This window comes from Danio rerio, chromosome 25 (genome assembly GCF_049306965.1).
Source record: "Danio rerio strain Tuebingen ecotype United States chromosome 25, GRCz12tu, whole genome shotgun sequence".
Taxonomy (NCBI): Eukaryota; Metazoa; Chordata; class Actinopteri; order Cypriniformes; family Danionidae; genus Danio; species Danio rerio.
The window spans coordinates 11,531,517-11,550,000 of NC_133200.1; the positions used below are offsets into that span (position 1 = coordinate 11,531,517).

General features: G+C 36.3%; 1 protein-coding gene across 2 annotated transcripts in view; it reads right to left on the reverse strand.

Moving 5' to 3' along the window:
• The window catches only part of lrp5 (low density lipoprotein receptor-related protein 5), a 127,174-nt gene that overhangs the window by 70,076 nt on the left and 38,614 nt on the right, over positions 1-18,484 (reverse strand). For both annotated transcript variants that reach the window (NM_001430956.1, NM_001177458.2), the window contains 2 exon segments: positions 5,949-6,145; positions 11,754-11,951. In NM_001430956.1, the coding sequence (NP_001417885.1) occupies positions 5,949-6,145; positions 11,754-11,951 (395 nt within the window).

Genomic DNA, 18,484 nt, shown 5'->3' on the forward strand with positions numbered 1-18,484 from the left:
TGATGTTCATAGTAGTGTTACTAATGCTCTTAGTAGTATTTTAGTGTTACTAATGGTCGTAGTAGTGTTTTAGTAGTGTTACTGATGTTCATAGTAGTGTTACTAATGCTCTTAGTAGTATTTCAGTGTTACTTATGGTCGTAGTAGTGTTTTAGTAGTGTTACTGAAGTTCATAGTAGTGTTACTGACGCTCTTAGTAGTGTTTTAGTGTTACTGATGTCCGTCTTGATAGTGTAAATAACCACAGACTGAAGAAATTAACCCTTGCTTACTGATGTTTTAGTAGCGTTACTGATGTTTTTAGTAATGTTACTGATGCTCTAAGTCATGTTTTAGTGGAATAGTATTGTTACTGATGTTATTAGTAGAGTAAATAACCACAAACTGAAGAGATTAACCCTTGCTTACTGATGTTCGTAGTAGAGTTTTAGTAGTGTTACTGATGTTCGTAGTAGTGTTTAGTGTTACAGTCGTTTGTAGTAGTATTTAAGTAGCGTTACTGATGTTCGTAGAAGAGTTACTGATGCTCTTAGTGGTGTTTTGGTTTTACTGATGTTCGTAGTAGTGTTTTAGGGGTTTTACTGATGCTCTTAATAGTGTTTAAGTTTACTGATGTTCATAGGAGTGTTACTGATGTTCTTAGTAGTGTTTTAGTAGTTTAGGAGTACTACTGATGTTTGTAGTAGTGTTACTGATGCTATAACTAGTGTTTTAATAGTGTAGCAGTATTACTGATGTTCTTGGTAGTGTAAATAACAACAGACTGAAGAAATTAACCCGTGCTTACTAATGTTCGTAGTAGTGTTTTAGTAATGTTACTAATGTTCATAGTAGTGTTTTAGAAATGTTACTGATGTTCGAAGTAGTGTTACTAATGCTCTTAGTAGTGTTTAAGTGTTTCTATTGTTCGTAGTAGTGTTTTAGTAGCGTTACTGATGGAGTGTTACGGATATTCTTAGTAGTATTTTAGTAGTGTAGTAGTATTACTGATGTTTATAGTAATGTTACTGATGTGCTTCCGAGTGTTGTAGTAGTGTAGCAGTATTACTGATGCTCTTGGTAGTGTAAATAACCACAGACTGAAGAAATTAACCCTTGCTTCCTGATGTTTTAGTAGTATAGTAATGTTACTGATGTTCATAGTAATGTTACTGATGCTCTTAGTAGTGTTTTAGTAGTATAGTAATGTTACTGATGTTCATAGTAATGTTACTGATGCTCTTAGTAGTGTTTTAGGAGTATAGTATTGTTCCTGATGTTCTTTGTAGTGTAAATAACCACAGATTAAACACAAATTAACCCTTACTTACTGCTGTTTTAGTAGTATTTTGTCTAATTTAGTTAGTTTTACGGCAATCTGAAGCTTCTTAGACGAAATTCAACATTTACTTAATCACATTTATGACTAAGATAAATACCTGGCTTAATCTACATTAAGTCTTGTTTGAACAATAATGTTATTTCTATAAAACCCCTTTGAGACTTCTCTCATGAATGATGCATTATGTTCGGACATGAACTTCCTTTTCACCGGTGATATGACAGATTTAAAAAGAGGGTTCCTCATTGGTTCCCAAACAAATCTGCAGCCCTTAGACAATAGCAGGTGGCAGCAAAAACATTTGATTTCCTGCAACAGGTTTTTCCATTTCCACCAGGTCACGCTTTGCTCTTCTCAGAATACACATCTGCTCCATCAGGAAAACACAGACGGCCCTGACCCAACATTTGTTATCCCCTCTTTTCCTACGTGCTGTTTGCAGATGTGGTGTTTGTCCAGCATATTAACTGATGACTGGACCACAGTTCAGGGACACGTGAGGAAATTCATGAAATATCAATAAAGGCAAATGTGTGAGGACAAAATAGAACACCGGTAGCTGTATTTTTCAATATGAGTAAGAAACAAATGCAATATTAAAATCGAATTAATGATCAAAAGCTCACAAAAGGAAAAAGTGTTAGAATTTGTTTCATTTCGGGACATCATAATGTGTTTTGTTTTTGCTAATAGTTTTTACCTTGACTCACAAAAGACACCCACAATATTTTTTAATATAGTGTAAACATTGTTAGGATACTAAAAACCATTCATATACAGTTGAAGTCAGAATTATTAGCCCCCCTTTGAATTATTTTTCTTTTTTAAATATTTCCCAAATGATGTTCAACAGAGCAAGGAAATTTTCACAGTATTTCTGATAATATTTTCTCTTCTGGAGAAAGTCTTGTTTGTTTTATTTCGGCTAGAAAAAAATGCAGTTTTTAATTTTTTTTTAAACATTTTAAGGTCAAAATTACTATCCTGTTAAAGCTTTATATATTTTTTAAATATGTAGAATAAACCATCATTAAACAATAACTTGCCTAATAACCCTAACCTGCCTAATTAACCCAGCTAAGCCTTTAAATGTCACTTTAAGCTGTATAGAAATGTCTTGAAAAATATCTTGTCAAATATTTACTGTCATCATGGCAAAGATAAAAATAATTAAGTTATTAGAAATGAGTTATTAAAACTATAATGTTTAGAAATGTGTTGAAAAAAATCTTTTCTCCGTTAAACAGAAATTGGGGAGAAAATATAAACATAAAATAAAAAGGGGGGCGAATAATTCTGACTTCAACTGAAAGTTGTATAAAAAAAGCTAATTGGTATTTTCTGGTTGATAATCATTTTTGGCATTTTAATTCACCTGTAATTTGGCACAAATTTTCATAAAACTTATTGTACACATTTAAGCGGTATTCAACAATAATACGAGCTTGTTTGTTTGTTTATTTGTTAAAAAAACAATTATTATCAATTCAATTTTTTTAACCTTTCTTGCAGTGTCATAAGGAGCTGTGAATACTAGGGGTTAAAAGACTTTTTTTTTTGGAAGTCGACTTTTATGTAATTAAAGTCGAGTCAACATTGAATAGTCGCAGGTGACATTATCCATAAAACACAAGATGCAAATGTTTGGCAACACTCCACAATTTGCGATTTACTTGCAGGAAAAAATATTTGCATGTTGTTTAACAGTGTTAAAATCCAGCAAAAACAATGCAACGTTATCGATGACTGATTTTAGTGAAAAACAAATGCACTGTCAACAGTTTTATTTCGTTAATAATGCCACATTAGCACCCTGGCTATTTTTACTGAATACTATTTTTTCTAAATAAATGCAGCCAACACATTGATCACTGCAGGTTCTAGTAAGAATGTAGTAAGAACAGATATTTTACAGCAGACTATTAAAGTTGCCTAGTCGATGCAACCACTAGCACAGGGCTATTGAATTAGTTTGTCATAGGGGCCAGTTTATGAAAAGCATCACAAATGAGGGGCAGAAAAGATTTGACTTGCAATATGAGTGATAACACAACAGTAATATAAGAGCCCATCTGCTGTATTTTCGCTCCTTAAGACACCCACGTTGGCTTTTTCTACATTAAAACGTTAATATATTGTATTTTGAAACTACGCTACATCAAGGCATTGTACAATGTGGCTTTTTTGAAAACATATTCAAATGTTGTGTTTCGAAGCACAACAAAATCAGTGTATTGCTCAAGTAGGCTTCATCAACATTCAGACACATTCATATGTTATGTTTTGAACTGCATAACAATTAGGGATGCAACAATTATATATTTCGGTACTACGATTATAGTCTGAAGAATAATCATAGTTTCACGGTTATCCTGAATATTATGCATTTATTGAATTCAAAACACTTAGTTTAAAAAATTACAAGAAAACTGCTTATATCTGTCTTGCGTATTGCTGCTCAGTAACCAAATACAGCACAAAATATTAATAAAAAGAACAGTCACCTCACAAAACACCTCAGTCTATTTCTCTCTTTAGACTTAAAATAAATGAAATGGTTTTTGATTTAAACATGAGTGATAATTTTACAATGAAAATAAATGACAATGATTAAATAAATAAAATAAGAATAAATAAAAAATGGTATTTGTCTAATGTTAATTTTAGCTATATATTAGCGAAGAATTTAAATGAATTCTGCGTTCATACATAATCATTTTATAATTTGTAATAACTCGTCTAACGTATCTTTTGTTGACATTGCACTGAAAGCCACACACAACTCCCACCACCACAGCATGAGATCATTTCTACTGTGTGCGTCTAGAGGACGTGAGTGCGTCGGTCCGTTGCGAGCAGTATGGGCACAATATGCGCACATCTCCATTGGAAATAATTCAATTCAATTCAGCTTTATTTGTATAGCGCTTTTAAAATGTCGATTGTGTCAAAGCAGCTTCACATAAATGGTCATAGTAAATTAGAACATGGTAATTCAGTTTTTAGTGTTTAAGTTCAGTTTAGCTACGTTCAGTGTGGTTTAAAATCATTACTGAGAGTCCAAACACTGAAGAGCAAATTCATCGATGGGTAGCTCGACCAATCCCAAACCATGCAAGCTAGAGGCATCAGCGAGGAGGGAAAAAAAAAACTTCACAGATTGGCGAATAAAGAAAAAAAAACCTTGAGAGAAACCAGACTATGTTGGGCACGACCATTTTAATTTCTCTGCTGGCCAAATGTCTTGAGCAGAGCTGCAGTCTCAAATAATGAACTTGTGTGCGGAAAAGAAACAATATGTGAACAACCTGCTGCTGTTGTTAATCCAGTGTGCGTGCGTATTGGCATAACTTTGTTTAGGTGCAGCAGTTTTGTTCCATGCAACAGAAACGCATTGAGAAGCCTTTATGATTAATTATCCGTAATGACTTAAAGTGCGGTTAATAGTGAAATCGGCTAATCATTGCATCCTTATTAACGATATCAGTGCATTGTATAAAACACCTTTTCTACAAACATATCCAAATGTTTTCGGCTGCTTGCGCCACTCGCTTTATGTCAGGTGACTCACTCTCTGCACAGCCCGTGCTGTATTGAACAGACACACGTCACTTCATAACTATAGCGGCCATTTTTCGACTGAATTAAATTCATTTTTGATGTCTTGGTCACTATTTTGAGGGCCGAAACAAATTGCCTCGGGCGCCGGGTTCCAATTGAACAGCCCTGCTCTATCATATACTTGTATGATTTTCAAATAAATAATGCTACAGATCCAAATCAACTACACAAAATGACATTATCAACACAAAAAATTACATTTAAATTTATTAAAATATACACTATCATTTTAAAAAGTTGTATTTATTATTGAAAGTGCATTAAATTAGTCAAAAGTTGAATTAGAAAAAGTGACTTCACTGTCTATCAGCAGATTTATCCATTACATTAAATACTAATAATAATAATATCTAAAAGCTATGATTAAGTTTAACAAAACAAAACCAACTTTAGCCACCCAGGTTTTTGAGAATCACTGGTTTAGATCTTCAATATTTGTTTGCATGATGGTTGTCTCATCCTTTCTTTATTATTTTACCTCCAACACAACAAGCATTTACCTAGTGGGGTCTTTTGCGAGCTGTAAAATGTTTCAGCACAATCCACACCCACATCCTCTCACACACACACACACACACACACACACACACACACACACACACACACACACACACACACACAGAGACCAAGGTGGGGGTGGGATCGTGCTGGGACTGTTCCCCATCTCCACTGAGGAGCTGTGTTTATTTGTTCAGAGTGGAATGCAGGACACTTGAAAAATCTCATTCCCTGAGAACTATTCAGATTGCCTCACAGGCCAAAAGGCTGACACTTTTACAAAGATGCAGTAGAGAAAGTGGTGAAAGAACAAGATTGAGTAAAAAATTAAATATATGTGTTGACAGAAGTTGAGGGGTCTCATAAGAAAACCTGACCTGAGTGCAAAACAGATCATTTCTCTGCGTTCACAAATTTAGATGTAAGCCAACACCTAAACCTTTGAATCGTTTGATAAAAATATGCAAGAAAAAAAAGGTCTGGGAATTCTTGAGATGTATAGACTCACTGTTGGGCTGGCGCTCTTGGCCAAGCACCTGGATGTCCATCGGCGAGTAAATGCCGTTGAGAATTTCCCTGTGCTTCTCTCCGCTGTGTTTGTTGCAGGCGTGGATGGATCGGGTCTGCCAGTCGGTCCAGTAGAGCGTTTCGTCGTAAAGGGTGAGGGCGAACGGGTGGGTGAGGGAACCCTCCACCACAGCCTCCCTGTAAACGTCAACACATAGATGTAAAAACAAACACCCCTCAAATAAAACAACATCTGTAGCATTTGTGGATCCTAAAATGATAAATGAGCATTTAAAAGTGACAGCAAATGTTAATAATATTCCAAAAGATATGTCCATGTCCATAAAGAATGTCCATTTCAAAAAATGTAGCACAATGTACTAAAAATACAAGTACTAAATTAGCATGCTATACAGATTTCTGAAGAATTATTCAAAACAGAAGTAATGGCGAACAAAAACGACAACAAAAATGAAATCAGTACATTTAAATACTTGAATGAAATTATAAATATATATACACGAATTATATCAAAATGAATTCATTATTATTATAATTTTTTGTTTATTTCTAATACATCTTTTAATATATAATTTTTTTGAAGTGTTAACACTAAACCATTTAAAAAACAACAACAGAAAATGTATATGTTAAGGCTGGGCGATAAATCGAAAAGTTATCGAAATTGACATTTAAAACCTATAATGATTGAATTTTTTCAAGTAAACTTTTTCAACTACTTTCCCTACCAAGCGTGGAGTCACGTGACCCCTTTCTGTTAAGGCTGAATTATACTTATTTTATTTTGATTTATACTTATTATATTATTATGATATACGTCTGCCAAGGGCACGAGTACAGTCTGGCGCTGCCTTTGCATACCCGCGCACCTCTAATATGTACTTACTCGTCACAATGACGTGTAGCTCAAGCTTTGTGATTGGACAGTTTAGTATCTGTGACGACGGTGGGCGGTGTTTAAGGCTGTGTTTCAATTTCAATTATTCAGCGTTGATGTTCAATAAAATATTATAGTTAGTAGATAGTTTGTGTTTACTTCAATTTTAAAATCAAGTAATACATTGAAAAATCTCTCACTTGTATTATGTGAGCTTATTTACAATATATATTTTGTCAGTGAACTATGAGGGGAAAAAACATAAAATAAATGAATATTCGTTCTTTAATCATAATAGAACTAAAATGTTCAATTAATCGAGATTCTGATTTTAGGCCAAATTGCTCCTGAAATTGAGTTTCAAAGTGCATGTTTTTAAAAATGAGAGCATTATCATTTCAGTCTCAGTTTGTGAAAAGAGTGACATCTTGCACACATACAATGTGTTCAATCTTTAGTACACAAGTACGCACGAGAAATTGGCAACCAAACATCTTTGTTATTGTAGATTATTTGCTAAAATGGCAATCTACTGATCTGCCATGCATAAAACAGCGTTTTTAGTCAATTTTATAGTCAAAAGTCTCATTTTGATAATAGTATGCACACTTTTCAAAATTAAAATGTATTTTGATAAAATAATTTTGGTTTTGGAAATCTTAAATAAATTAAAAAAAAATGTTTGAAAACCAAATGTTCACCAAATTTGGAGCCCATTGTTTTTATTTCAGAAAAAAACCTTAGGCCAACATGACAATGAGTAATGGCCCGTTTCCACTGAGTGGTACAGTCTGGTACGAGTCACCTTTATCAGGCTTGCGTTTCCACTGCCAAAAGGGTACCAATGGTGGATGTGGTGGGTATAACATTAAGTTTCAGTCAACTTCATTGTTGCTCAAGGAAAGTCACAGTAAAGCTGAAAAGGTTGTTTACATACCATATGAGAAGCACTTCTCATAGAATAGTCCACAAGGCAATGATAATAGTTAATCATGGAAATTTGTTCATGTTTTAGGTTGCTGAAAGAATCATTTGCTCCTTTGTTTTCCAGAGCTTCTCCTTTGCTTTTTTAAACTTCTCTCTTTGTTTTTTCGCATGTCAGTCTCGCGTTTGTCCATTTCAGAAAGGATGTCAGAAGCACTTCAATAATCACACGCACGGTATTATAAGCAGCTCAAGAAGTTCATTATTTCAAATATAGACGCACATCGACCGCATGCGAGCTCTCTCAAGAAAGTGAAACCACTCGCTCTTTAGACACCCTTGTAAGCAATGACAAGGCACAGGGTGGATTCTGCTCTATTTTTCTTGACTTTGTGGCTGTTCATCAAGATGACAAGATTTATTTAAGCTCGGGTCAACCATGGCTCATTATTATATGTATATATTATTACGGTGTAATGTCTCTGCTGTGTATTTAAAAATGGAGCTTCCTTTGTTTTCATTCTCGTGGCTTGTGCATGAGCTAGAGACGCTTCTCTGTAAACCAATAGCGCTCAGCTGCATGTGTTGCTCAGCCTTTTGGTAACCTTTTGTTGTACAGTATGGTTAGCTTTTTGGTACCATTTGATAGTGGAAACGCCCATAGAAGCGTACCAAACCGTACCATTCAGTGGAAACTGCCCATAATTGAAAAAACTTTAACTCCTTAACCAGCAAAATTTCCTCAGTCATAAAAAGTCCAATTAGACCACCAATAATAAGTACAAGCTAGTCTGAACCAGCTTCTCGAGCTGGTCTTTTCAGCAGGGACTGTGCATTCCAAAGCAGAATGCTTTATGGTTCCAGTCGGGATTCTTTATATGGGAAGTAATTCTACTCGGCTTCAGTGAGGGACTCTGGTCCTCCAACATGTCTTCATTTCAAAGACTGAAGAGGCCTACAGGTATTACCCTTTCCAAAAGGCATATAGAATGTGAATTTAAGACCACAACAACAAGCCAACAACATCAAGCGAGGACTGAGGTCTTTTTTAGACCCTTCAGGAAATCTGGAGCTCATGCGAAACTCAACCTCCCCCCACCTTCATCCCTTCAGGAGGGGGCTCTTTTCCAAGAAGAAGGGGGGAATTAAACAAATCAGGCTGTCATCGACCTGTAAGGCCGCATCTGTTTCGGTCGTTAGTAAGAAGTCATCGGCGAGCGCTAACAGTACAGCTGCCCTTATGAAGTCAAGTTCCCTCAGAGTACATCGGAGCACGTTATAGCTGCGTCTGTCCGGCCCGAATGGCGGCTTTCTGAACAGATCAAAGCAACAAGTGTTCAGAAGCGCAATGCCAGAGAAGCGCCGCTCATCAATCACCGAGCTGCAGAGGGGATACATTTTCCTGGTTAAGACGAGGGGAGAGTCGTGTGCGTGAGTTTGCATGGAAGAGTTAGACTTGACATGTTGTTCACCCTCCCCATTTTTAATAGCGTGTGACGAACAGTGGAATAGAAATGGGGGGGGGGGGTGTCAAGACTTGAATTGTAATTACAACCAGATTTCTTTTACACGCACTTTTGTAGCAGCAAATTGAAACGGCTATTAAAGGTGTCTGAAGGGCTTTTTTGTTTTAGAAACAACTGTCGGCGAGTGTTTAAAAGAGGAGCGCTAACAAATTTACATTAAGATCTGACAGTGAGCAGATTCGCCTGTGTTCTTCAGCCAATTCTGTGCGAAGCTCCTTAAATGTAGTGCTTAATGCCGCAAATGTCATTAAGAGGTCAGGTTGAAGTATGCGCCACTGATCAACAGATGTACGACGACTGCAATTACTCAACTCAGATTCTCTCCAGATGACAACAGGGAGAATTACTCTGGACATCCCTTCATTGTTTTTTTTAGGATATAGAGCAAATGTAGGCAAACAATAGCTAAGCTATAGTAAATTATTACTTTGAAGAAAATATTGAAACAGAACAACATGCAATTAATAATCTAAATAAATGGAATTTGGGAATAGAGAAACAGAATCAAAATTTTAATTGTAAATTCCAACTGCTTGTTAACGCAAGTTTCTAATCAGCCGATCACATGGTAGCAACTTAATGGATTTAGGCATGTAGACATGGTCAAGACGATCTGCTGCAGTTTAAACTGAGCATCAGAATGGGGAAGAAAGGTGATTTAAGTGACTTTGAACATTGCATGGGCATTAGTGCCAGAGGGACTGGTCTAAGTGTCTCAGAAACTGCTGACCTACTGGGATTTTCATACACAAAATCTCTAGGGTTTGCAGAGAATTGTCCGAAAAAGAGAAAATATCCAGTGAGCGGCAGTTTTGCTAATACCTTGTTGATGCCAAAGGTCAGAGGAGAATGGCCAGACTGGTTTAAGTGGAGAGAAAGGCAACAGTAACTCAAATGACAAATAAAATTGAACAATAGATGATTCGAAAAATGTTGCCTGGTCTGCTGAGTCTCGGTTTGGATGGGAGGGTCAGAATTTGGCGTTAACAACATGAAAGCAAGGATCTATCCTGCCTTGTATCAACAGTTCACGCTGCTGCTGGTGGTGGTGTAATGGTGTGGGGGATAATTTCTTGGCTAACTTTGGGCCCATTAGTACCAATTGGGCATCTTGTCAACGCCGCAGCCTACCTGAGTATTGTTGCTGACCTTGTCCATACTTTTATGACCAGTGTGTTACAAATATCTAATGAATATTTCCAGCACCTTTTTGAATCTATGCCATAAAAGATCAAGGCAGTTCTGAAGGCAAAAGTGGGTCCAACCCAGTACTAGTAAGGTGTCGTAATAAAGTGGTTAGTGAGTTTTTCAACACTGTCTTTATAGATTTTTTTGAAAATGTACTAAAGTAAACAAAACATACAAAATTATGAAATAATAAATAAAAGAAACAACAATAAAAATTACAATTACAAGTATATAAATAAACAAATGGATGAACACATACAATTCAAAGGTATCAAAACAATGATAGATTAATAGCAGATGATACAAGATAGAAATTATATAGACAGAAGATTCGTATCGGAATCCTTCAGAAATCCTACAAAGCGATTCCATATTTTGAAAAACGTTTCTGATTTATACTATTTATATATTTATAGTTTAAACTATATTACATTAGAACTCTCAATAAACAAAGGATCGGGAATACTACTTTAAAAAAAATAAGGAACACAATTATGAATTTTAGATTAAAAACATATTTAAAATAAATACTTCATAAAAAAAAGAGGATTAATTATTACTTAATATAAATTTTTATATTTATTTGACTTGCTTTGGCAGTCGAAGAACTTTAATAGTCTAAGAATCGCTGATTTAATACATTAAAAATAAACAACTTTTTAACTGATTTTTAATTGATTTAATCAATAATAATCAAATTTAATAAAGGTTATTTTACAAACAACATTAGAAACTAAGGCCACTTCAAGCTGACTTATCTTTGACACTAAACCGCAATGTAATTTTCAACCATACTACATACACACACTTATACATTTGATAATACAGACTAGAACTTCCACTTTAAGTAGTTTAAATTAAAAACTAATTTTGTTATTTTAAAATCAATTTAGAGAATAATATTATTGAGTCGCATCTCTAGATACAAGTCAGGCTTCTCTTTCACTGGCGTTTGCTGGCCTGGTCAGACCGCACGACTCCTGCAGATCGACTAGCAATGCAAAAATCACAACACAGCAGAAGGCCCGACATACCTTTCTTTATTTCATTCCCATAATGCCAGGCGGAATCGGGTTACAGTGGTATATGGCAGGGAGGTCATCTCAAGTTAATAGTGGGCGGAAGTAGGGAGGGGGGTTCCAAGTCGGGTCTATGTGCAGGCTAAGTGTTTAGATTGGGCCACAGACCCCACACACCGCTCAATTTTTAAAGGTGAAGAAATACAAGGAGTTAAATTGAGGATGAGAGAAAAAGAGTTGAGGAAACTGACCGAGAAGTTCCGTCTAAGTTGGCTCTGTGGATGAAGCTGAGTTTGGCATCGGCCCAGTAGAGTTTCTGCTCGTCCAGGTCAATGGTGAGTCCGTTGGGCCAGTAGATCTGCTTCTGGACAATGATTTGGCGATTGCTGCCATCCATTCCGGCCCTCTCTATTCTTGGCTCCTCCCCCCAGTCGGTCCAATACATATACCTGTGAAGAAGGAAAACAAGGCATCAATAACTGGGCTTTTCACCAGTGGGAAGAGTACTGAAAAATCATACTCAAGAAAAAGTACCACTTCCCAAAATGTAGTGCAAGTAGAGTAAAAGTATCTGTTTTAAATATTACTCAAAGTATGAATAAAAAGTAGGCCTTTATAGTAGGCCAGTATTACACTATGAAAGGTTGATGCGTTTACAAGCCGTGTGTGTGTGTGTGTGTGTGTGTGTGTGTGCTTGTGTGTGTGTGTGTGTGTGTGTGTGTGTACGTGTTTTTGTGACATATCAGGACACAAATCTGTATAATGACATGGGTATGACACAGGTATTACAAAAAGGAGGTGAAATATGAGGACAATGGTGACGTCCTCATTTCTTAAAATGCTTATAAATCCTACAGAATGAGTTTAATCAGAGGGTAAAGCTGCACACAGTCTCCTGTGATGGTTGGGTTTAGGGGTGGGGTGGGGTGAGGGCAATACAATATACGGTTTGGACAGTATAAGATGAATGGAAACCTATGTAATGTCGCCACCTTTCACGAAAACAAACATGTGTGTGTGTGTGTGTGTGTGTGTGTGTGTGTGTGTGTGTGTGTGAAAATGTAACATTCTGTAGTGAATTTAGACATCGTTTAAGGTCTCATACAGTAAACATCTATCATCTTTTCATTAGTGACATGGAGTAGAGGTCTGCAAGGGGCGATTTTTTTTAGTCCCGCACCTGCCTGGATTTTTTCCGCACCAGAGCGCTCCAGCTGTATATTCACCCTTTGTTCATCCGCTGCCCACTTAGAATAATTTTCGACCCGACCTGACTGTTCCCGCTAAATTTAGATCTGGTTTCCAAAATCTCACGTTTAAATTGGGTACTACCAAAAGAGAGAGATAACAGATAAAACTGTAGGTTGTGCAAGGATTTTAAGCTAAATGTTAGTTTTGTTTTGCCCTTTGCAATGAGACATGAGTGCCGCCTTAGACCTGAGGTTCCAGCCCTATGACTGCTAAAGGGTAAAACTTTGAGGTATTATCACTTTGCGCAAAGGGTACATTTTTAACAGATGGAAAAGACTCCTATTCATCACTTGCCTGATGTGGATTTCCTTACAGTAAACTGACCGGTTTCTAATGCGAACTGAACGTCCTTCAAAGACAGAGCATCTTTACTTTGCCCTCCCATGTTGGTAAAGCCAACTCTGAGGACCGTTAAGCAGATAATGCATGCACAGATTAAAATATGTGTAACAGTCGCAAGCACTGGCTGTACTGGTGCTCAATAAGAATGAGGAAAACGCACATATGCTGCTCCGAAAAATCGTCGAGACTCAGGAACGCTGTATGGTTAGACTGCCCGCTCCCATTTAAATTACACCACAGTTACTGACCGCTACCGCGTTTTATTCGGAAACTTATTCCCACGCCGCCAGAAATCTTGTCAGGTCCCACAGTAAAGCCGCAGGAATGAAGACCTCTAACATGGAGTCCAAACAGTCTCTCGGTCAATATTGATAATCCTAAGAACCATTATTAATGATTGAGTACCAATAACAATTGATCAACAGAACAGCAAATCAGCACGATGAAAATAATTTCTGAAGTGGAGACTAGAGTATTGGCGCTTGAAATTCAGCTTTGAATCACAGCAATTAATCAAGTTTTAAAGGACTACTTAAATAGTTATAACATTTCACAATTTTGACTGCATTTTCGATCAAATAAATACAGCCTAAAGACTTTAAATATGTATTATTAATCCCAAACTTTTGACCTGTATTCTGCATTTTGCAATATCTATAAACCATGCAATCAGTAAACACTCACTTAAGAACAGCAGAGTTTGCAGTGGTTTGCATATCGACTGGAAGTTGCTCAAGGTTATTCAGCAAGGATTTGGAGTTAGACTAAACAAATGTTTCAAGAGCAGGCTGTTTTCAAAAGCAAACCCTATCAGCGTTATATTTGCCAGAGCCTGTCTCACATGAAACACTTTATACAAGAGATACAAAACACAGCAACCAAACCCAAGCACATGCTCAACAACCCTAATCTTCTTTATTGGCAAAAAGCCTTTTTGTGCCTTCAGGAAATACTAGCAGTCAGTTCAAATTTGCATTGAGAGTAACAGGTCATAAACCCGCCAGAGTAGCCTGACAAATGTCAAATATTTTAAGGGCTTGTGGGTAGAATTTAGAAAGCCTTGTTATTTGTGATACCGGTGCATAAAGTCTGAGTTATTATCTGTTAAAATGCGAAAACCAGTTAGGTTGGTGTCACTGATATGGTGCAATGAATCAAAAACCATGTATTAGGAAGATTTTCAACCCATAGCGAATTTAATTTGATCATTTCCCTCATACAAAGCTACTTCAGAACACTTATGGTTGTTATTATTATATAAAAATAGAGTGCAAATCTTGTTAACCAACCAATTGTTGCAGCTAAAATAATAATAACAATAATAATAAAAATAATAATAATAATAATAGCAGTAACAACATAGCATCAACTACTTTTCAACATTACCACTACTTTTCAAAATCTACTTTCAAGCTTACTAAAAAAAAAGATGGTGAAATAATGTCTTCCTATACCTTATGTTAAGTTAAATTATAGATGACTATTACAGATAGCTCAACATATTTAAAACCTTTCACTGTACATGAAGCTGTATTTGTCTTGACGGCGTATCAGTGAAACGCTAACTGGCTTTATCAGAAGCAGTAAAGTTGTTTTATGCCTTCCTTAACTAGAACAATGCCCTGTTCATGCTGTAATGGATTATGTGTGTAAGTCTAGCCCATTAAAAAAAAACATCTGAGTAAAAATGATAACATAAAAACAAGAAAGATTATAATTTGTCCCCGAGTGCTTAAATATGTTCAATAGTGCTCAGCATGAATGAGCACACCCCTCACAGAGCTCTTTTTCAATTAATATTTTCTACAAGATGCTTTAAAATAATATATTTGTGCGTATTCATTAGATTAGTCAGTACCAAAGCCAAAAATGGAACTAATCTAACAAAAAGAAATAAATAATAATATAAATCATGAAAAAAAAATCATAAAGGGGGGGGGGGGGGTAGGGGTTGGATACAGAGAACCATAAAAAAATAAATTTTGTTGAAATTGTGTACTTAGTAATTTTTTATACAAGTTTTTTTTTATTTAAATGTATTCTCTTTTTAATCCTAAAGATTTTACGTGACTAAACTCCTATTTTCACTAATGTTAGCCGACAATAATATAAGTTTCTGGCACTGCAGCATCTCGTTGTCATATTTATTTTGCATTGTATGCTGATTTTATTCAACAAAACTAGCATAAGCCGAGTGTTTAGTGCGAGTAGGAGCTGCTTTGCCGTATGCTGAATTCAGTAAGTGACTGTTATCATCAATAGCGTTACCTGATTAGCACAAAAGTTCAGAACATTCAAAAACAGAAAAAAACTTAATATTAACTATGAAATGTTCTGCCTTTGTGCTTTGTTTTCTTTGTTTGCTCGTTACTACACCCGTAGACAGCGCTGAAGTCCCGCATCTTCACGTAATAACACTGTCTTGACTAGTGCGGTTGAATGACATTTGTCCTGGGAGCACTGTACCAATGTGGCGGCGCTATTGACGCATGCTGAGGGTCCCTATGCGATATCTAGTGTATATATCTATGTGTTTAGATTATGTGCACATTTTTTGATGTTTCCCCCAGTTTGTTTGTAATGGTTTGCTCCGCTTATCGTAGGACTTTTTAAAAGTTATTATTACAGGGGTGACTTTGGCGAGAATCCAAAATTAAAGTATAAAGAATGGAGAAAAACTATTTATTGATTGATTTTTTTTTTTTTTAAGTTTTTCAGTTTATTGTGCAAGAGCATCCAGAAATGTTATTTAAATGATGGTAACTGTTTAAATGAATTTGAAATATGAACAAAAATAATTGTTTGTCAAACTGATTCAAAAGATTACACCCAAAACTGTTACAGTTGTGTGACTAGACTACATCCAATTGTGTCAAAATGACATCCATGTGTCAAAAAAACGCACAAACTGCCAAAAAGAAAAGAGAAATAGAGAGAAAAGAGGACAAAAACAAACAACAGTCAAGCAGCAAAAATGCATAAAGAGAAGCATTCGCCCAAGGAAGCTGCGATAACTTCGTGGCGTACAGGCTACGACACCAAGCGTGTCGCCAAAGGAAACACTTATCAAGCCTCATGCCAGCAGGGAGACCAAGCATGAAAACGCAACCAGCCCTTCCTCCCGTGAGATGCATCCTATTAGCCTGCTTGTGGCTCCAACGTTTGTGCAGGATTTTTCTCAATTAGGAACTTAAGCATTACAGCGCTGCACGAAATCTGACAGCTGACAGAACAAAGAGACGGCTGAACAGTGGTTTGAGAAGAAAAGCAAATAACAAGGACAATAACTCTTCCAATGTCACTCTGTAATTGAGGCTCATAACTGAGACTTCGGCTTCAAATTTAGCAACTTATTAGCCGGGGATAAGTCAGAATGGCTGGCTAATTGGCTAGCCGCTTAAGAAAACCGCTGTTGAGAAGTTAAAAACCACAGTTAAAGCTGTCAAATAAGTGACAAAAAGTGAGTCTATTTGTTTGAAATTCATTAAATTCAATAAGGATGCAAGCAATAAAAGAATATTGTGTAAAGGCGGATTAAGTTGGTCACGTCAACTAGCTCACTGAACAAGACAAGTTGCTTGGATTAGTTCTTGTTACAAATTTGTATTATTTCGATACGTGACCTCTCATTTAAGGCTGATTTATACTTCATATATGTTCATTCTTTATATGTGATCCACATCGCATACCTTGCACGTAATCGTGAATTTATAATTCTGTGTGCTGTTTTTGTTGCTCTGCAATAACACTTATAATCATAGCTCTAAAATGCGATATGATCATTTAAATAAAGTGCACACTTTCGGTTTCATTTTGACTTCATTTTGAAGTGCTTGTTCCTACTTCGCACGCGGCTCCCAAACAATCACTCTATGCCACAAACTGAATATTATTTACAACTGTATTACCTGTTACTCGCAACATATGCAGGTTCTGTTCGCTAAAGTAGACGTGCGCACATCTATCATTAAGTAGAGTGCGTGCCCGCCCTCTCTGAGATAACAGCTCATGGTTAGCAGCTCACGTGACTGGTGATTTCCCGATCGCGAAAACATTATTATGTTAAGACAAAAATGACATTTTTAGGTGAATTATACCTTATAAATACAGTATGTGACTCATTCAACATCATTTGGAGGTGTCAATGTCACTGAGCAACGTGTGTGAAACAATGAAAAGACTCGTGCAGCCGCCTTTTCTTCTCTCCTGAACTTGAAAATATGATTGACAGAATCGTAGAAATGTTGGATTAAGATCGTCTAGGGGATCAAATCGAGATCGCGATCTTTTAACGATTAATTGTGCAGCTCTAATACAAAGTACTACATGTTTTACTCCACAGACAATAAAAAAAATAAATCAACTTCACATTAAACAGAGACTCAAGTGAGAGATCAGTGGACACAAACTCAATTTTGTTGCACTATTCAACAGAAAGTTGCTTAGTTTGAATGTAAAGTTTGAAAAATATTGCTAATTTGGCTAGTTCTTTAACGTTATGGCAGCTTTTAAGTCTTTAGGAAGCTATCTTAACTTTGTAAAATAGAAGGTATGTCATTTTAATATAGCCACCAATACATATTCCTAATTGACAGCTTTACACCAGTAAAAAGCGAAATTAGCTTTCATTTGTATAGTTACAGGTTTTAATCATGATAATAAAAAATTATAAAAGATTCCGCAGACATCTTACATGATTAACGACAACAAAAAGTAGAGTACTTCAAGTTCCATTTAACACATTTGGCTAAATTTATAACCAAAATACGTACAGATTCTACCCTGCAGAGTATTATTTTATCCATCAGGGAGTAAGTTGTAGAAAACAAATTATGCATCTTATTCTGTTGCTACCAAACAACTGCTATTACATTAAAGAAAAACTCTTGTGCAAAGACGTCAGCTTTGCTATCTCTGGAGTGTGTGTGCGTGCGAGCGGGTCTGTGATTTTGTCTGTGTTATAGGCAGATATAAACCTGACGCTTGGCCACGCAACAGAGAACCTCAACCGGAGCCACCCAATGAACAGAGATAGTGGAATGCCGACAAAAAAAAAGAGATGGCAGAACGGCTCCAAATGTTGAGCTATACATCTCCAAATAAAACACCTCTGTCAGATATCTGGATGCGTCACGTCTCTCTGGCCATTTTCAGTTTTTCAAAAATTCGAGAAGAGTCAGCAAGCTTAACACAGCGATAAATAAAAAGAAAAAACAGCCATTCTTTTCATCTGACGGTAATTCATCTCTTCACTCCTCCCAAGCCTCTTTTTCGGAGAATGTGAAAACAATGAACGTGTCTTGAGAACAGACAAACATAATTCAGGGGCCCCTGCATGCGGTTGCTCTCACTCTGAGGGGGCTGTAAAAAAAAAAAAGCAGAGACCCCT